This window comes from Kogia breviceps, chromosome 4, assembly GCF_026419965.1.
Source record: "Kogia breviceps isolate mKogBre1 chromosome 4, mKogBre1 haplotype 1, whole genome shotgun sequence".
Lineage (NCBI taxonomy): Eukaryota > Metazoa > Chordata > Mammalia > Artiodactyla > Physeteridae > Kogia > Kogia breviceps.
The window spans coordinates 1,171,189-1,191,032 of record NC_081313.1 but is presented as its reverse complement, the minus strand read 5'-3'; the positions used below and the strand labels follow the sequence as shown (position 1 = coordinate 1,191,032).

At 64.4% G+C, this 19,844-nt stretch overlaps 1 protein-coding gene and 1 long non-coding RNA gene across 3 annotated transcripts; one reads left to right on the top strand and one right to left on the bottom strand.

The window, feature by feature from the left end:
• Positions 1 to 322: 322 nt before the first annotated feature.
• IRX4 (iroquois homeobox 4) lies at positions 323 to 9,654 on the top strand. 2 transcript variants are annotated; one of them, XM_059061194.2, is made up of 6 exons: positions 323 to 368; positions 4,532 to 4,679; positions 5,166 to 5,417; positions 6,558 to 6,670; positions 7,494 to 7,822; positions 8,250 to 9,654. In XM_059061194.2, the coding sequence occupies exons 2-6, from the start codon at positions 4,635 to 4,637 to the stop codon at positions 9,092 to 9,094; spliced, it is 1,584 nt and encodes a 527-aa protein (XP_058917177.1). In that variant the 5' UTR covers positions 323 to 368; positions 4,532 to 4,634; the 3' UTR covers positions 9,095 to 9,654. The 2 variants fall into 2 exon arrangements, with proteins under 2 accessions (XP_058917177.1, XP_066889435.1); XM_067033334.1 differs by having other exon boundaries at positions 7,455 to 7,822.
• On the bottom strand, positions 2,772 to 4,881 carry LOC136794148 (uncharacterized). The gene is made up of 2 exons (XR_010840512.1): positions 4,644 to 4,881; positions 2,772 to 3,069 (listed from the first exon to the last, which is right to left on the bottom strand). It is a non-coding gene; the product is annotated as an uncharacterized lncRNA (long non-coding RNA).
• Positions 9,655 to 19,844: the final 10,190 nt, after the last annotated feature.

Here is a 19,844-nt window from a genome sequence, read left to right as displayed (position 1 = left end):
TCTCGAGCCAGGGCCTCCCCGCCCCCACCTCGCCTCCGCCCCCGGGCGGCCCTCGTCCGGGCCCCCGCGCCCCGCGCACCCCGCGCCGGCCGGGCGGAGGGGAAAGTTGGCGAGCGCGCGGCGTCCGCGGGGGAAAGCGTTAATGGGCGGCCGGGTGGGAGCCGCGCGCTCGCTCGCCCACGTCACGCCGGTGCGGGCTCGGCTGACGACCGCGGCGCCTGGGGACGCCGGCGCGCTCCGCTCGCTCGCCAGGTGCTCCGCCTGGAGATGTCTCCATTAGTTGTCGCCCGCTCCCCGCCGGAGCGCGCGCGCCCAGCGGCCGCGCAGAGCCCTGGCGGGCGGCCGTCCGCGGCCCGGCGCCAACGCAGGTAGGCGAGGTCCCCGCGCCGCCCCCCGCCCCGGGGCTCCGAGACCCCTCCCCTCTGCGGGGGAGGCGGAGGCTCCGCGCGGCCGCCGAGGGGCGCGGGCGGGCGGCGGCGGCGGCGGCGACTCCCCGGTGCGTCCCGGGCTGCGCGCTGGTCCCCGCGGCCCCGGCGCCCGAGCGGCGCGGGCGGGCGCGTCCCCGGCGCAGGTAGGGAGTGGGCCCAGCCGCGCAAACTTTGCTAGGATCGCTCCTGAGCTGGGGGCGCAAAGTTTGCTGCCCGCTGGTGGGGTCTCTGGAGGCCGCCGCGTCGGCCGCAAGTGGCGGAAAACGGGGGGCGGGGGGCGGCGCGGGGCGCGGAGGCCGCGCCGAGCCGGGCGCCTGCGCTGGGACACCCGGCTGCCCGCCTTCCCGGCTCGGGCGGCGCCCTGCGAGCCAGCGGCGGGGCCGCGGTGGGAGAGCCGGAGGGAGCGGGCCGGAACGCGGGGCGTTTCGGGCGGAGGACTCAGCCCGCGCGCCCGCAGCTCGCCCCCTGGCTTCGCGGGGAACCCCAGAGGAGAGGCAGCGAAGGAGCGACCTGCCACCCTCGGGGCTCGCGAGTGCGGCGCACGGACACCTGGGGCGCCCCGAGCCCCACACCCCGCACGGGTGCCCAGGAGCGGTGGGCGGCCCGCGCGCCACCAGAGCTCGGCCCAGCGCCTTAGATCAGAAGGCCCCTGCCCGGGGCCGTGAGCTCCCGGCCCTGCCCTCTGGCTCGGGTCAACTTCTCTGGGCCGGAGAGAGCCCTGCTGCCCACCCCCCGCGGCTCTCGATGCGGGGGACCGCGGTGGCCCCCGGGGACGACTCTGGAGACCGGCCAAACCGCGGGGTCTCAGCCGGTCTCAGGGGTGAAGCCCCGCCGGGAGCGGAGGAAGGTCTGGACGCGGCCTCTGTCCCCGGAGGCTCTCCGTGGTTCCGACGGCCGACATCATCCCCGGGCGGAAAGGGGGACCTGCGGACCCCTGACATTTGGGGCTAATCGTCCTCAGAACCTCTCGCCCTGGGCTCCTCTCGAGCTCAGCAGACCGTGGGGGCACCTGAGCAAATCCTAGCCGCCGCCCTGTCCGTGGGGAACCTCGTGGTTTCTGGCAGGTCCTGCCCACGGGTGTATTTAGAACCGGGGGTCCCTCGAGGGACGTGGGCTCAGTAAGCCGCGTCTATGCAGGTACGTGTAGCTGATGGTACCTGAGATTCTGTCACTCCTGTCTGTCTGCTCTGGGAAGGAAGCCCGGGGTCCCTCAGCTCAAGGCTGGGCCTTTTTGGAAAGAGCACGGGATCGTTATTCCCGTGTGACCTAGGGGACGGAGACGGCCCAGAAAGTACCCGGGTTCCGGCAGACAGGTTGTCAGCGGGGGCTCAGGACTGTGCCCGCAGCTGGAGACAGCCGGGCTAGCGTGGCCTCCACCGGGCTGCGTGAGCGGCCCGCAAGGTCGCGAGATTCCTCCGGCAGCCCCACGCTACCCCAAACGGGGGCGGGGCGGCCCCTCGCGCAGCCCCCTGGGCTGGGCCTGGGGCAGGAAGCGGAGGATCAAGGCGCAGGGCCCCGAGAAAGTGGCGCCGGCGAGCGGGATTTCAAGATCAGGGCAAGAAGGTGGCCCGCGAGAACCGGGCGGGCGGGCGGGCAGGAGCTGCGAGTGTCTAGGTTCGCACTCGGGCTGCAAAGGAAAACCGGAGAACGCGGCGGCGAGGGTCAAGGCGGGCCCCGAAACCCCCTCCCCCCGAGGTCCCCAGGGACCGGCTGTGCCCACCCGGCTCCGAGGGTGAGCATGTCTACTCAGGTGAAAGGTGGCGTGTTCAGGGATGCTGCTCCCCGCGAGCTGCGGCCCGAGTCTCCGGGGAAGGAAACGGAAGGGAATGCAGGCCTGGGCGAGGCACGCACGCGGCGAGCGGTAGCCCCGAGGCGCTGGCCGCTGGGACCTGGGCGGTGGCTTCCTTCCCGGCGCTGAGCGCTCACAGTCGCCGGGGCCAGGGCCACGGGAGTGGAGTGAGGAAAGGGTGCCGAACGCCGTCCTGCTATGGAGATGACTGTTCCCTGAGCCCGCGGCCACCCTGGGCCCCTGCGCCTTCCTCCCCCTGCCTCATTACTGGAGGAGAGTGAGCTGTTTGTAAACAAATCATGGAAAGTAGGAGGATGCTCCGTGGCCTAAGCCTCAGCAGAAGCCGGAGAACTGGAAGGAGATGTGGGAGGAGGGAAAATGGGGGAGGGGAGGGGGGCAGAGGAGGAAGAGGCAGAGAGGGACTGAGAGATCCGTTTCTGCCGAGAAGCCCCGGTGGCTAGTTTCTTATTATTTACAGGGAGGTGATATTAGCAATTCAGGTGAGAAAGAAATAAACGCGGCCGCCACGAAATCAATACAGAACTCCAAAACAATTATTAATGTCATTTGACTCGTGTTCTTTGTATATCTCTCCCGGCTACAGACGCTAAGCTGTCTGAATAATTTGCATGGAGCGTCTATTCATTATTTGCGATGATTTTCCTTGCAAGCAGCTCGGACGTGGCCGGCTGCGGTCCAACAGGATCGGAGAACTCGTACTTTCATCTGTAAATTAAAGCAATTACGCAGCAGATATTATATGACGCGTACTGTGGTCTCCAGATAGCCATCAATCACCTCCGACCGAGCTGTCAGAGCGGCAGATTTCGTGTCTGGGAGGCAGGTTTGCAGCTGGGGAGAGGGCGAGAACGTCGTCATTAATTAGAGGGTGACCCTGGGGCGATTCACAGGTCTGAACCCAGGAATCTTTCCCAGCAAGTCTGCACAGCGCCGCCGCGCACGGCTCCCTCCCGGCGACCGCGGGAGGCCAGGCCGGGCGGGAGCTGCAGGGGCGAGCCCGGCCCCCGGAGGGCGGCGGCGCAGGAGGCGGGCCGGGGTTCCGGGTGGCCCGGGCGTCCCCTTACCGCCTGTGCGCTGGCCGCCACTCTGGACTCCGGCAAGGTCCCGGGGCCGGGGCTGTCTGGGGAAGTGCCGGGGTGGGCGCCCGACCGCTCCCCAGACCCCGCTCTCTGTGCCCTGGGCAGGGAAGGGCGCCCCCTCCTCCCCCGTCCCTCGGCCCGAAGGTCGCCGGGCGGAGCGAGCGCAGCAGGACGGGCCCCGGAGCCCAGTCGGGAAAGCGGCTCGTCCGACCGCGCTGCGCTGCCCGGCAGTCCCGGGTTTAGCCGCGGGCGGCGGGGGGCGGAGGCTGAGGGAGGGCGGCCCGCGGGAGCCCGAGGGGGAGCAGAGGGAGGGCCCGTGCGCCGAGCTGGAACTTACTGGACGAGCAGGGGGTTGTTCCCCGGGGACGCGGCGGCCGAGAGCGGCAAGCCCTCCTGGCCCACCGAGCCCTGGGGCGGCGGGCTCTGGGGAAGGCCCGGACCCCCGCACTGAGGGCATTCTGACCTCCAGATGCAGACGCGCTGGTAGCCGCGCTGGTTCTGGAATTGCAGCCCGGTGTAGGGTTCGAACTGGTGGGAGGCTTTGCTGAGCCCCGGTTAAACACTAGTGGGGCCCGCGCCGCCGCCTTCCTTCCGCCTGGAGGGGCGCGCGGAGAGCGGAGGCCCGGCCGGCCGGCTGCGCCAGCGCGGGGCTAATCGTAACTGTTGATTACATCTCCGGTGAAGACTCCCTCGTAGACCCCTCATATGTCTCATTTGTAATTGAGACTAATGATTACAGTGGGGCGGGAAGAAGCAGCTGCTCATTAATTAATTTCTAATTAAAAGCGCCTCCCCTCCTCTGTGACTAAGGAGAAACACGGTTCGTCGGGGCGCTATGGACTCCGCGGACGAAATTCATTTGTTACAGCCGTGCGCCCTCGGCCCGGGGCGGCGCGGCCGAGCGACCCACGCGTCTGCCGCCCGGCCGGGCTGCGCGGAGTGGGGCTGACGTCAGAGCCTCCGCCGCTCAAAGCCGCGCACCGCTGACTTGACGGATTCGCACGACTCATTGTTTTGGTTTTTTTTTTCCTTTTTTGCAAAATATGTATTTGTGTCTCCGCTGCGAGGCCGGTCGGTCCCAGAGCCCCCCCGAGGCTCCGGATTGTGAAGCTAAAAGGATCGCCGCGGCCGTCGCGGCTCACTTTCCTACCCAGTTAGAAAAGTTTGCGGAGCGCGTGTCTGAATTAACCCGCTCTTCTGCTTCGCCCTCCCAGCGCCTAGACACCGGCGGCCCCGGAGCAGTGACCGCGGCACGCCATCCCCCTCGCGCAGGACCCCGCCGGCCCCGCCCGCCGCCGACCCCGGGCCGCGCCCGCCATGTCCTACCCGCAGTTTGGGTACCCCTACTCCTCGGCACCCCAGGTAAGGGCGCCCCGCTAGGCCAGCAACTCGCTGTCTCCTCGCAGTGGGCAGGGTCTGTGCCACGCACCTCTCGCGCCCGACCCGGGGGAGGGCAGAGGCGCTGAGGAAATCCCACCGGCAGGGCCCCATGTCCCGCTTCGTTTGTCCTCCACCCCCTCCCGGGCTCTGAGGCTACGCCCCGGGGAGCCCAGCGACCCGGGATAGACGTGGACAAGAGGGCGTGAGCCCTGCGGCCTTGGAAACCAACCCCCCCACCCCGGGGAGGGTGTGACCATTCCGGGCCAGGACGGGCTGGGCCCCATGTGGCTGGAGGAGGCCAGGAGCACAAGCTCGCCACGGGAAGGAACGCGCGGCCCCGTGTGGATAGCGGGAGCTCCGAGGACACGGGGTGCGCGCTCCTGGGCTGCACGTGGCGCGGACTGGGGCCCAGGGCCCCAGCCTCGCGCCCGGGGGCCCCGCCCTTCCTCGCGGCCCCTCTCTCCACAGTTCCTGATGACCACCAACTCCCTGAGCGCGTGCTGCGAGTCTGGTGGCCGCACGCTGGCCGACTCCAGGCCGGCTGCCTCGGCCCAGGCGCCCGTCTACTGCCCGGTCTACGAGAGCCGGCTGCTGGCCACCGCGCGCCACGAGCTGAACTCAGCGGCGGCGCTTGGCGTCTACGGGGGCCCCTACGGCGGCTCGCAGGGCTACGGCAACTACGTGACCTACGGTTCTGAGGCGTCTGCCTTCTACTCGCTGGTAAGGGGGTGGTGTGTGTCAAACCTAATCCCTGCCACGCAGGCCCCTACCCCTCGATCTGCCAAGCTGACTTTCCCCGCACTCCGGAGGCAAGGCGGGGGGTGAGAGAAGCACACCTTCGACTCCGAGCCGCCCGGCCCGGCCCTTCGGAGCCCCATCATCCCCCAGGGTTCGGGTGTCCTGGCAGGTGGGCCATTGTGTTTAATGTATTTATTGTTTTCTGCTGGCTATTAAGTTGGGGTCAGACGTCCGGTTCTGTCAGAGCTCGCTCCAGCCTGCTGGGTCCCCTGGGTCCCCTGTCCCTCACTCCTCCGGGTCGCCCTCTTCCTCCCTCCCCCCTCCTCCCCACTTCTCTCCTCCCCACTTCTCTCCTCCCCCGCTGTCACCATCTCTGTCCCTCTTCACCCTCCTCCTCTGCTGTCCCCCAGCCGCTCCCCCCTCATCTCTCCCCCTACCTCCTTCCCTCCCCCATCCTCCCCTTACTTCCTCCATCCCTCCCCCATCCCTCCCCATCCTCCCCTTCCCTCCCCCATCCCTCCCCTTCCCTCCCCATCCCTCCCCTTCCCTCCCCTTCCCTCCCCTTCCCTCCCCTTCCCTCCCCTTCCCTCCCCATCCTCCCCTTCCTCCCCTTCCCTCCCCATCCTCCCCTTCCCTCCCCATCCTCCCCTTCCCTCCCCATCCTCCCCTTCCCTCCCCTCCCCATCCTCCCCTTCCCTCCCCTCCCCATCCTCCCCTTCCCTCCCCATCCTCCCCTTCCCTCCCCCTATCCTCCCCCCTCCCCCTATCCTCCACCCCCTATCCTCCACCCCCCATCCTCCCCCCTCCCCCATCCTCCCCCCCTCCCCCTATCCTCCCCCCCTCCCCCTATCCTCCCCCCCCCATCCTCCCCTCCCATCCTCCTGTCCCTCATTCCCCCAACACCCCACAACTCTGCTCCTCCTCCCTCCACATCTTGGGGCTCCTCCGCTGCCTGGGCCCGAGGCAGAGTTTGGGAGTGGGTGATGCGGATGGGGGTGGGGAGGATGGAGGGCTGCCCAGTGGTCTGTGGGAGGCAGGCAGGAGCCAGTGGTCCCCTGTGGGAGGGGCTCGAGCTGGGTGGCATCTCGGAAGCTGCGACCCCAGGCTCACCGGCTCCTACAGAACAGCTTCGACTCCAAGGACGCACCGGGATCTGCGCATGCGGGCCTCGCTCCGGCTGCAGCCACAGCCTACTACCCCTATGAGCCGGCGTTGGGCCAGTACCCCTACGACAGGTGAGGGATCTCACCCCTCCTCACTGCCCCCACCCCCACGGAGCACCAAACCCCGCCCCTACTAGCGCCACGCCCCCGCTGAATGTTTGGGCTGCAGAAGGAGGGGCGTTCCTCCGGTCCCGTCCCGCTGACTCGGGTTAGGATCACCCCCGCCTCCTAGCAGCCGCGCTGCCGCCAGGGTATAAAGGCATCCCATCTCCCCTTCCCCGCCCCCACGCCGTCTGCCCGGACTCCCAGAGCCCGCGCTGCAGTGTGGTTTCCGGGAATTCTCACCTTGGCGCCCAGCCTTCCGACTCATCCCCGAACCCCAAGAAGTGCAGCCTGTGTGGTGTGTCCTGGAGCCAGAGAGGGGAGTCCCTGCCCACCAGCAGACAGCATGCCTCTCGGGGGGGCGACAGAAAAACAACCGCAGAAAGTGCACGTAGGCCCTCTGGGCACGTTTTCCCCACGGCGCTCACGACAGGTTCTGCCCACGGGTGGTGCGTAGTTGAGTTCTGTCCCTGTGACATGCTTTCCTGGTTTCAGGATCAAAGAGGCCCGATAAAGGAACTCAAAGAGACATAGGTGTAGGTAGAGGGACAGAGACCTGGCCGGGCCTTGCGCCCGCCCGCGCTCCTCCCCCACCCACAGAAACCTCTCTGGCGCCATAGAAGCTTAATAAAATATAAACATTAAAAGTCAGCGCCTGCCTGGGTAAAACCCAGGTCTCGCCACCATAAACACACCCCCACGACCGAGACTGAAGCCGTGTGGGCCCGGCGCTGGCCGCCTGCCCGCGGTGCAGGGGCCGCTGCCGGCGCCCCATTGCCCAGCCTGTCTCCAGGTACGGGACCATGGACAGCAGCTCGCGGCGGAAGAACGCCACGCGCGAGACCACCAGCACGCTCAAGGCCTGGCTCAACGAGCACCGCAAGAACCCCTACCCCACCAAGGGCGAGAAGATCATGCTGGCCATCATCACCAAGATGACCCTCACGCAGGTCTCCACCTGGTTCGCCAACGCGCGCCGGCGCCTCAAGAAGGAGAACAAGGTGACCTGGCCGCCCAGGAACAAGTGTGCGGATGAGAAGCGGCCCTACGCGGAGGGCGAGGAGGAAGAGGCGGGTGAGGAGGAAGCCAGGGAGCAGCCCCTCAAGAGCGCCAAAGGTGCAGGTGCGTGGGAGGTTGCCGATGTGGGGGCGTCGCCTCCCTGGGCCTTCTCGCTGGTTCTAGGACTTCTAAAGACGTGGAACGGGGCAAACTCCTGGGCCTAGGCGGCAAATTAACGCTCTGGCCCAGAGTCTGCGAGGCCCTGTGCGCGAGGGGCCCTGTGGCAGTGAGCTGGGAGCACGCTCAAAGATCCAAACTCACGTTCCAAACACTAGACCCTGCTGCCTTTGATATGAGGCTGAAGTCAGCTAGGTCCGTGTAGGCTTTTGGGGGACCGGGAGCCTCTGAGGAGATGGGAGGTAGAAGAAAGGCTCAGGTGCTTTTCCTAGCTCCAAGGTGGGCCCGGAACCATGTCCTTGGAGTGAGGAAGGGGCTTCCGTTACCCTGCCATCCCATCTCCCTCCACTGGTCACTCTTTATCTCCTGGCAGAGCCGATAGGCAAAGAGAAGGATCTGGAGCTCAGCGACTTGGAGGACTTCGACCCCCTGGAGGGGGAGCCCCCACAGTGCGAGCTGAAGCCGCCCTTCCAACCCCTGGATGGAGGCCTGGATCGAGTCCCCACCGTGCCAGACGGCCCCAGCACCCCAGGGAAGGAGGCTCCGGGCGCCCTCCGGATGCCCCTGGCCGCCGGGGGTGGGGCCACTCTGGACCAGGACCTGGAGAGGGCCCGGAGCTGCCTCCGGAGCACAGCGGCGGGGCCGGAGCACCAGGCGGGCGCGGGCGCGGGGGTTGGCCCGCAGGCCTGCGAGCCCAAGCTGGGCTTTGCTCCAGCTGGGGCGCCGGCGGGCCTCGAGGCCAAGCCGCGCATCTGGTCCCTGGCACACACGGCCACCGCGGCCGCCGCCACCGCCCTAGGCCAGACTGAGTTTCCCTCGTGCATGCTCAAGCGCCAAGGCCCCGCTGGCCCTGCGGCCCCCTCCTCGGCGCCCGCCTCCTCCTCGCCTGCAGCCCCGGCTCCCGCCAGTGCCGTGGACAGGCACCCCCTGGACAGGCACCAGGACTCCCCGGTAACCAGTCTCAGAAACTGGGTGGACGGGGTCTTCCACGACCCCATCCTCAGACACAGCACTTTGAACCAGGCCTGGGCCACGGCCAAGGGCGCCCTCCTGGACCCGGGGCCGCTGGGCCGCTCGCTGGGGGCGGGCACCAACGTGCTGACGACGCCCCTGGCGCGCTCCTTCCCGCCCGCCGCGCCCCGAGACGCCCCCGCCTCCGGCGCAGCCAAGGAGCTGCTGGCCACGCCCAAGGCCGGCGGCAAGCCCTTCTGCGCCTAGCTGTCCGGGTGCCTGGGCGAGGAGGCCGCCTGCGCTCGGGGCTGCGGGCTCCAGAGGGGCCGACTGTTTTTCTACCGAGTTTCCAAAGTGAGGCAAGAGCTCGGCAAAGCTCAGGCCGCCAACGCACTCTGGAGGGAAGATCTGAACTCGGGCTCCCGGGGCCACGGACAAGCCCCCGGAGCGCCCCCGGACAGGAGTCCTCCCGGCCGTGCCAAACTCGGGGACAGGGCAGGATAGGGCTGCTGTCAGAGCAGCAGGGAAACACCCCGAAGCAAAAAGTTTACGTCCGAGAGTTTACACACAGAAGACGTTTCCGTTCCGAGGCCTGTTTGCGTACCTGTCTCCTTTGGGGTTTGAGGCTTTTGCCGCTGTCCCTTGTGAAGACTCCTCAGCCTGCTGACCTTCCGATTTCATGCTCAGCACATACTTTTCACCAACAGCACTTCCCAGTTTACACTATTGCACACTCTTAACTCGATAAAATTATGTTTTTTTAATGTATGTTCACACCAATAATTGCCTGCTTCAGAGGCTAATATAACAAAACCAATAAAACCGAGTGATGGTGTTTGCATTGCAAAATGAACGCATTTGAAACCTAGGGATTTGGAAACTTGGAAGAGGAAAGCTGCCCACCCCCGGGGGCAGGAGTGGGGAGGGCCGCTGACCCAGAATCCTCACCGGAGTTGCTTGCAGAGCCCAAGACTTAAAGCCGTTGTTTAAAAAAGAGAGTCACAGTAAACTTACAGGATTCTGTTGAATTCCCGAATAGAAGGCCATGAGAGACCCCAAACTTTTCAACTCTCTCCCATTGCCAGACTCCAGAATTCTGAGAAAGTAAACGTTTCTTTGGCTAGACACGAATAACCTCTAAACTTCTAAGTTCCCTGGACCTGTGCCCTGGTGGGAAAGGGATGCGGGCCGTCACCGCCCTCAGCCTCTCCTGGGCGGGAGTGAGGTGCCCTCCTTGACGCTGCGGCCTCCTAACTCCGCCTCCGGCGGGGGCGGGGGGGGCGGGAACTTGCCAAGATGCTCTCAGCCTCCCCCGTTAGGAAAGCCGGCGAGTGCGGCTCAGGAGAGGGAAGTGCCTAGCAGACCGAAGACCCCAGGCGGGGCTGCGCGGAAGGGCCTAGGGGTGGTTCGGGAGGACGTGAGCCTCCCTGGCCTCCCGTAGGGTCCTGCGGACCCCTGGCTTTGCCCACAAACCCGGTTCCCCCAGCCCAACCCCGGCAGAGCCCAGCTCGCTGGCAGTCAGAAGCTCGGATCTGGAGGAAAATCAGTGGCTTCCTCCCCACGGTGGACTCTGCGCAGTTCCCCGACCCCTACAGGCTTCTGCACCCCCCCCAGCTCCTCCCCCACCCCAACCCCGCGCAGACGCCGCTCGAGGGCGGCAGGCGAGCGTGAACTGGCCTCGGCGCCGTCCGCCAGCCTGCAAGCCCTCTGCTTCAGGCTGTACTGGGCCTCACAGAAGCCGAGGTGCCCGGAGGAAGGACGGGCCGCCAGGCAGGAGCCTGCAAGGGTGGAATGGCCCGAGGGTGCAGCGCAGCGACAAGGAGATGGTGGCCTTTGGTCCGTACGCGGACAGACTGACAGCCGCAGAGACGCCAGCTGAAGACAGGAGTCGCCTGGCTGGCCGGCGGGCAGCCTTCGAGGGACACGGGAGGCCCGGGCTTCCTTTTGCAATGGGCTGGGTGGTACTGGACTGGGGCCCCGTGGATCCCGGTTCACTGGGAAAGGTCAGGGCGGCCGGAGCGCTGGAAAGCGGGCCCGATGGGCCGGGCGTTGGGGTGACTTTACCACCTGGGCGAGGGGAACGGCAAGGGGCACCCTTGAGCCACGGGCCCCTGATGGCCGGACCTCGGCGAACCCGACTCTCAGTGGTGGGACCTCGAAGCCTAGTCCTCGAGCGGAGAGAGCGGGCGCGGACCCTGCGCCCCGCAGGCCGCGCGGTAATTGGATTGTATCCGCCCGCGCGCTGTCACAGTATTGACTTTCGCTCTCTTGGATGATATTATCGGGATTCGGAAGCTCGCCGCTGATGTGTCTGTCAAAAGGCTGCGGCGGGAGGCCCCGGCCTGGCGAGCGAGCATCAGCCAAGATAATTTGAAGTGAAATTTTCATTTTGACAGTAAACCCCTCAATTTCTAAAGGCTCCGCGCTCCGAGAGCTCTCTGGCAGGGGGAGGCTTTGAAGAAAGCCCACGTCTTAGACTGAAAAGGGCAAAAGAACTCGAATTAGTTGTAATAGATAAAAGGGCAAAAATAAAGAGTCAAGGGTACTTGACAGTAATAGCGAAAGTGGAGTCTCGGGGGAGACGCCGCGGCCAAGGCTGGGACGCCAGGAATTTTAATGCGCAGCGGACTGCCGCCTTGCACCCCCCAGCCCTAGACAAAGCCAGGCATTTTGAGCAAAACAAGGCTGCGCGGACGCAGGCGGCTTGCCTAGGCGGGAGAGGGGCTGCGGGGCCAGAAACCCCAGGAACCCCAGGCCGCGGGCCCCGCGGGGCAGGGCGCGCGGCTGGGCGCGAGCCGCAGGCCAGGCTGCGTCTGACTCTGGATCCTTCCAGAGCGGTGCCTTCCCGGATCCAGCCCCGGCGCCCCTTTCCCCAGCCCAGACGGCTCCTGCTGCCCTAGCCTGTTGCCCTCGGGACCGCAGGCCCCTGGCAACGCCAGGGCGCAGAGGCCCTCCTGTCCCCGCAGAATCCCACCCTGCAGGAGACCCCAGGTCTTAGTGGAAATGGCTGTCCGAAAGGTTTTATTGGATTAAACTGAAAAATTGTGTGAAATAAAGACATCAAGTGTGGAGGAGGGGTTCAGCCACATCCCAGGGGCGACTCGCCCAAAAGGACGCCCCCAAAGCTGGGACCGTCACTTCGACCCGCACCCCTGACCTTTGGGGCTCACTCTGGAAGGGTCACTGTGGGAACTCCTACCCACCCTCTGGCTGATCTTCGGAGCAGCGGTCGGGGGGACCCCAAGGCGGGGGGCGGGGGGCGGGGGGCGGGAATGGATTTTAGGAGTGGCCGCTGCGGAGAAAGGCCGCTGTCGGTGGGGCGAGGGCCCACTTTCCTCCCAGGGAGGCTGTCAGAGAGGAGCGCGGGGGACCGATGCTCTCAGCCACTCAGGCGTGGCAAATTCAAACACACCAAGGAGGGGAGATGCTAAATTAACGGCGCTCTTTACATAGAGCCCAAATAAAACTGCAATCAGCGGCGCGTTACTTTTCATTAAGCGAGTCTGACAGCGGCATATCCAGACCCGACAGGGGAACAGGCGCGGGAAATATACGGCTCTCCCGCCGGCCGGGCTAAGATAATTCCTTAAGCACCATTAACAGCTCTTAGCCGCAGGAAATGGTCTCCCGGAAAACGTCTCCAAATCTAAAAGCTTTATCGACCCTCCAGCCGCCACTGATGGCTCCATTTTTTTTTTCTTTCTTCTTTTCCTTTCCTTTTTTCCTTTATTTTTTGTCTTAAACTAAAGGGAGAGACATCCAGAAAGGTAATGGAGTTTGACACGACACCTTCTTAACTAGAGAGAGATGCAGGGAAGCCAGCCCTTAAATGATACTTAAAAGGCGACCAATTAAGATTTAAAGTGGTCGTCTCCCGAGAGTATGCACGGATTTATGCCACCTCCTTGCGCGGGGCTCGCCTGCCTGCGCTGCAGACGGCCTGGGCCCCTCTCTGCCTCTTGCCTCCTGGCCGTCTCGCTCTCTGTCTCTCTCTCCATTCTCCGTCTCCATTTCTGCCTGTCCATCTCTCTCTGCGCGTCTCACTCGCCCCCAAAGAGAACAAAAGAGGGAGAAGCAGCAAGACGCTTGAAGGCTCAGTTCTTCCTGGCGGAAGGACTCTTCTCCGGTTGCTTGTGCGCCGCAAAGGGCGAGCCCTCCCAAAGCAGGTGATCGCCGCCGACTGAGAGAGACTGGGCCTGGCTCCGGCCCGGCCCCCAGGCTCCTGGTCTCCTGGGGCAGCCTCGATAGCGGGGGTGCGACAGCCCAGGCTGTGGGCGCCGGCAGGCCCACCTTGCCCACAGGAGATGGGCCTCCAAGCCAGGCGGCAGCCCAGGCGGGGGTGGGGTATTAATATCAGAGGAGAAGTCGGGGCGACCCCCACACCCCAGCGGTCTTGGAGCGGGTGCCCTTACGGCGGAGGGATCCCCACCCCCGCCCTGCGCACTCACGACCCACGTCCCTAACGCAGCTCTTTGAGACGAGCCCAGACAGGTCAGGCCTCTCCCTCGCCGTGACGCAGGCCAGGGCACCCTGAGCTGAAGGAGCGGGAAAGCCCCTTCCCCGGGGTCAGATCCTGGGCAAGCAGCAAAGCCCAGGGAAGGAAGCAACCATGACCTTTGCACCTGACCCTAGGCTCAGGCCCTATAGGAAGGAAAGCAACAGTGAGGCCTGGAGGGAGGGAGAGAGGCAGGGGGCAAGGAGCTCCGGGGAGAGGAGTGGGGGAGAGGGAGGGGGGAGGGAGGGGGGAGGGAGGGAGAGGGAGGGGAGAGGGGAGAGGGAAGGGAGGGGGGAGATGGGGGAGAGGAGAGGTGGGGAAGAGAGGGGAGGTGAGAGGCGGGGAGGGGAGAGGGGGAGGGAGGGAGGGATGGGGAGAGGGAGGGAAGGGAGGGGAGGGGGAGAGGGAGGGAAGGGAGGGGAGGGGGAGAGGGAGGGAAGGGAGGGGAGGGGGAGAGGGAGGAAAGGGAGGGGAGGGGGAGGGAGGGAAGGGAGGGGAGGGGGAGAGGGGGAGGGAGAGGATGGAAGGTACAGAGGGGGAGGAGTTAGGAGGGATGGAGGGGAGGGGGGAGAGGGGAAGGCCAGCAGGGAGTGGGGGGGCAGAGAGGGAAGAAGAAACCTAGTGGAAGGTGAGGGGGCTGCCTTCCAACATCAACTTTCTGTAGAAATATTTGTGAAAAAAATGCCTTGTGCCAAGATGACTGCGGCTCTTGGGTGAAGGCAGCAGGTTTAACTGAATCCAGGGACCAGGTAGCCCCCACCCCCCACCCCCCCACACACACACACTTTTCTCCTGAGGTGGGATCAGCTCCTCGCAGGTTCTCAGACGTCAGCCAAGCCCACTGAGGACTTCAAGGAGTGAAGCAGGAGGCCCGTCCCACCAGCCAGGGCTCAGGGGAGGCTCAGCACCCCCCCACACACGCCAGGCCTGGCGATGTCTGAGCAGCAAAGGTGGAATTCGGGGCGCATGAGCTCCACCCGTAAGAGCCTTGGTGACTTGAGCTGAACCCACATTGTAGGAAGGCTCCGAACATCCAGAGCCAGCATTAGACGGAGGACGGTGTTTCCAAGCTCCTCCTGGACCCTCGCCCGAGCCGGGCACTGGGGCAGCTTCCCAGCCTGTCAGGGTTCTGGGTCTGCTGCAGCGACTTGGTCGCCCCGGGGGCCCTCCCAGAAAAGGAGCTGGATTTCCGCAGGAGCCCTGATTCCTGCCCTCTGGTGGAGGTGTAGATCAGACTCGTCACCTCAGGGAGATAGCGTACCAGCCATGACAAAGAGAGTGAGATGGGGCCTCAGCAAGGGCAGGAGGGTGTCAGCCAAGCATTTTAGACCTTGGCTTCTGGAGTCTTTGCATTATTTTCAACGTGTCACCGTTCTGTTCGTTATCTCATCAGACCAGTGAAGGACAAACGGATGGAGTCGTGTGCACCACACTTGTGTGAAGCTGCATTTTCCACGGGTCTGGGGCTTGCAGTGGGCATGTGAGGCCCCAGAGGGGCTGAGGCTGCCTGCCCGGGGCCAGCAGATGGCTCAGGGGACACCACAGCCCCCGCTGGGGGAGAGCAGAGGGTCCAGCACACGGCCCCACCCCTTGCTCCTCCTTCACTGTTTCCCTGGCTGTGCTGAGCTGGGGGACCCTCAGCTGTCCCGGGCTTGGGGCTTAGTGAGAGGTGAGATTTTGACAGAGCAAGTGAGCGGGGCGGGGGGGGGCATCAAAGGTTGAGGGAGGGGCCGGTGCAGAGGCCAGGGCGCTGGAAGGGACAGTGTGCTCATTTTAACCAGGGACACACGGGTCGGGTGGAGTCAGGGGCCAGGCTGGGGGAAGCCTGGGGTGGGGCAGTGAGCAGGGGCGTCACATCAAGTCCTTTGCTGCCCCCATCCCAGGGGTGGAAGCCCCCAAGTCGCCAGGGCAGGGCTGGTGTAGGCAGGTAGGGGCTGCTCACGTGGATCTGTGAGGCTGCTGGCTTGGGGCGGCCGAGGGCTGAAGGAGAATGTCCAGTAGCCCACCAGGAGGAGGTCAGCAGGAGCACAGCACAGGACAGGAGGAAAGGGGGTCTATGTGACGATTTTACACCTCTTAGGGTCCTAAGATGACATGGCGGGGAGGGATCCTGTGTCAGGAAGACTCACGTATAAAGCAGGAAACTTAGGAGCATATCTTGAAATAGACGCACAGGGAACCCCGGGCGCACGCGAGCACTTGGGTGCTACAGGTATAGCTCTCGCTCCTCTTAGGATGGCCTGCGAGGAGCGAGCTTGCTTGAGGCTCAGGTGAGGCTGCTGCGCCTGACGTGCCCGTGGCCTGTCGCCGTCCCCAGTCGCACGTGGCATGTGGGGAGAGACGCAGAGTGAGTGGGGGGCAGGAGGGAAGGGTCCCGGCGCCTTGGGCTGAGGAGCTGTTCATCCTCGGCCAGTGCAGTGGGACGTGGGCGAGGGGCCCCAGCACACCCGCAAGGAGCTAAGCACCGGCCAGCCCGGGGCCCCACCCACACGGCCTCCCTGTCCCCGGACGGCCGTGCCCTGGACACGCACTCCTGGGGTTGGAGCAACGCCTTCCGGGCCCCGCCCAGCCCCGGGACCCCCACTGCCGCGCTCCTGCCCAAGAGTTCCAGTGCCAGCCCAGACCCCAGCCCGGAACAGAGGACATGCTTATGTCAAGAGGCTGGATGCCGGGCCCCCCTGCCGCCCGTCCTGCCCCTGGAGACCAGCACTGTGTCCACGGGCCCTCACCCACCCCACGGGGACTGCTGCTCACAGCCAGAGGGCAAATGGGACCTAACTAGTGAGTTGGATGACGGAGACTCTGGTTTCTTGGAACGTTAGCCCAAGGTCAAGATCAGCAGCCTGGGCACCAGCTCCGGCTTTGCCGCGGCCTCGCCTGGGGCACGAGCGCCACTTACGTTGGGCAAGTGGGTGAACCCCGCGTCCGTGGTGGTGGCTCACGGCGTCTCTGGGGCACGAACCCCACTTATGTAGGGCAAGTGGGTGAACCCCGCGTCCGTGACGGTGGCCCACGGCGTCTCTGGGGCACGAACCCTACTTATGTAGGGCAAGTGGGTGAACCCCGCGTCCGTGACGGTGGCTCACGGCGTCTCTGGGCGAAGGCTGTGCTGCGCCGGGGACAAGCCCTCCTGGGGAGGGCAGTCGATGCAAAGGCACACACGGTGTCACGGGCCCCCCTCTGTGTCCTCAGAGCCCACTGCAGGGGCAGTGGGTTCACCTCTGCTTCCCGTGGTCTGTGGGTCTCTGCTGGATGCTCCTGTCTGTCCAGGAGGATGAGATGAAGCCTCTGGGTGTCTCCGTGGTGGCCCCATCTTGGGGAACATGTGGCCCTGAAGGGGGAGGCAGTCTCTGAGGGCCGGGAGAACCTCAAAATTTAGGGGCCACCCTGGCCTGCCTACCTGGCACTTGTGTAGTGAGAAGTGGCTGTGTGCACGGTTAGACGCGCGAGACCATCCCTGGCTGCTGGGGTGAGGGGCCACGCCGGGTCAGCGGCGACAGCAGGGGCCCTGAGTGCAGGCCTGGGCTCTGCCCTGGATGGCTCCCGGGCGAGGACAGAGCCGCAGCTGTGCCCCCTCAGGCCAGCCCACAGGACTCAGGAAAGCTCCCCCCGGGGCCCTGGCGGGAAGGGTGCGGGCCTAGCAGTGCCTCCTTCCCCTCTGGCCTCAGGAGTTTCTCCTCTCGGGCCCCCAGACCTCACTCCGCTGGCTCCGGGCTGCAGGGATGAGGAACTCAGGCTGCAGAGGGAGTCAAGCACTCATATGCTCCTGTTTTCTGTCTTTTTGGCGACAATCTAGCCTAGAATTTCCCACTGATGGGGGCTCCCAGGCTGAGCCAAGGGGACTGGGGACCGCACCACCAGGCCACCATGCAGGCAGGGCTGTGCGCGGACGGAGGGGGTGCCCAGAGCCTGGGGTTCATCCGCTGGTTCTGATTCCTCGACGGCCTGGTGAGAGGGGACAGAGGGGGCCGCGTCCCTGGAGCCCGGGTCCTTCCTCTTATCTTGGCCGCTGCACCTACTGCCTATGGAGGCCATAGATTGGGGGTTATCTTCACCAACAAGGGGCGCTGCAGGGGTGCCGGGAGGGGTGGGGTGTGTGTGTGTGTGTGTGTGTGTGCGTGTGCAGCTGTCTGACTCATCACCATCCATTCCAAAGAGCCCCTACCTTCTCTCTAACCGCACAAGCCATGTTGTCATTTTGCTTTCCTTCACATGCTTCTGGAAATCAGAGCCCGTTCATTTCATTCCTCCGGTTTCAGGTACAAAATAAGTTATTATGCTTGACATTGAACATCTTCCCTCAATGGGTGTAACATCCTTGTTTCGAATATCTTTGATCCAGACATACCTACTTAAGGAAATATAAAAATCTATGAAACTGGGAAACGGAAAGAAGAGGTAGATCCTCTTGTTCCCGGATGCATCCTTACCTGCCATTGAGTTCGTATTAAAATGCTGTCCTTGCATTTAAAATAGCTTTTGATTTACCGAAACCTGAACCACAGAGAAGGGGGTTAGTCTGCATCTTCACTGCCTCCTCGCCCATCTTTCGCCAGCACAGAGGTTCACGCCGGGTGCCGCCCTGCACCCGACCCCACTAGGAACCCCTGTGGCTGGTTCTTGAACCCAGAGGGTGGGCCTTGGTGGGCAATGAAACTGCAGGATCCTGAGATTACATCCCTTTGTGAAGGGGTATGAGATACAAATAAATAAACAGATGCTTATGTATAAAAGCAACACATCATTTAAGTATAGGGGGTAAATGTAGAGACGGGAGAAGTGGTCTTACGGGCATTTTCTAGACGGTTATGGTAAAACACGTTTCAGCTGTTTTGTCACAGTTTTTCTCTTAGACAGTATATTTCTGCTTTTATTTTGCACACTTGCCTGACTTCCCACTCCATCCAGAAAACAAGAAGCGACCGTAGCAGAGACGTGGAGCGGAGCTCACAGTGGTCACCCCGGGCCCATTGTCGGCGTGGCCCCTGGGCCTGGGCATTAGCCCCTCAGCTTCCGGGGCCGCCCCCTCGTCAAGGCTGCTCTGACACTGGACGTTACCCACGTGCTCCCTGTAAAGCGACACCAGCAGTTCGCAGCACGGCATGCCACCCTCCTGGGATCTCACCTAGGTGGGTGTGTAGGGCGGGGACCAGGGGCCACCAGACTGCGGCGACCTGTGCGGCCCCAGAGTCACCAGCACTCAGGGCCACGGAGCCCCAGCCTTTGTGCGGCTGAGGGGCTGTCACCTCACCCGGCACATGAGGCCAAGCTGGGCGTCAGGCCTCATCGGGGTGTCGGAGCTTTAGGACACGTCTTTGTCCACACAGTGCTTCATGCAAACTGCAGGCAGGGCCCGTTAGACCCAGAGGGTCTGCTGTGAGCACGTCTCCGGGGAAGCAGGAGGGGAGGGGGAGAGGCCTCATACGGGGGGAGCCCAGGCCTCTGCGCCCCCCGAACCCAGGCTGGACGGGGAGCTGCCGTTTGTGGCCAGCGGCCCCTGCAGGGTCCAGGTGAACATGTTCCTCAGAGCGTGGGGAAGCAGCAAGGAAGAAAGGAAGCCTCCAGAGGCCAGGGGAGGGAGAGACGGCGGGCTGTGACACCCAGCAAGTCGGGACCGGGCCCCGGAGGGGAGGTCTGCGGTGTCCGGGGCTCACGGAAGCCCCCCCGCTCCCAGCATCTCCCACCTTCGAGAAGACGCGAATTCCTCCTTTATGCCCCGGATCCACGGAATGACCATCGCAGTGGCTCATCCAGGGACAGAAGCTCCAGGACAGAAACATTAGTGAGCTTCCCGATCTGATGAGATCAAAAGGCATTCATGATCCTCCACTGCCTGGGAGACGGAGCGCTGCTCGGTTTTGCTCAGGGAAACAAAATAATCCCTCGCTATCACCTGTGGTCATCGGGAGCCTGGTGCCTGTTCACAGGGAGGCTCCGAGGACCAGCGGGCTTCCTTGCTCCCCAGGGCACGAGGACTGGGGCGCCAAGGGCCCCAGGCGCCGCAGTCCCATCCTGGAGCTCATAAAGGCCCGAGAGCGTCTGTGTCGGCCTGAAAGAAGCCCTTATCGCCAGTAACCAAAAGGTCACAATTCCTGGAAACCAGAGTCATGGGCTGCGCCTGGTGCGGGCCAGCCGGCTCTCGATGCAGCTAGACTCTCAGCCCTGCGGGGCCCCTGATGGGAAAGGCCTGGTATTGGTAGGAGCCAGGAGGGCAGAAGCCAGCGGGATAATACTGAAGCCTCCCACACGCTGGGCATTTCTCCCCATCATCCGTCATCGACCCTCTCCTTCCCGAAAGAACCTGTATCCCTATCACCTCCCATCGCAGTGAAACCCAGAAACAAGCTCAAATCCCAGGAGTGCCCAGGGTCAGGTGCAAACTCGACCCTAGAGGATGGATGTGCACCCGGGAGAATCACCGCCAGAAGCCCGGGAACGTGCAGGGCGAGAGCCGGAGGGCGCCAGGCCAGGCTGCAAGGCGTGCCGCGGTGGTTCAGGGCGCATTTACGGGTGTGGCTGCCT

Excerpts from the sequence above, each read along its gene's own strand:
- IRX4 (XM_067033334.1), top strand. The coding sequence starts at position 4,635 with ATGTCCTACCCGCAGTTTGGGTACCCCTACTCCTCGGCACCCCAG. Across the intron at positions 5,418-6,557 it reads CGTCTGCCTTCTACTCGCTG|AACAGCTTCGACTCCAAGGA; the intron begins GTAAGGGGGTGG and ends CGGCTCCTACAG. Across the intron at positions 6,671-7,454 it reads GGCCAGTACCCCTACGACAG|GGGCCGCTGCCGGCGCCCCA; the intron begins GTGAGGGATCTC and ends CCCGCGGTGCAG.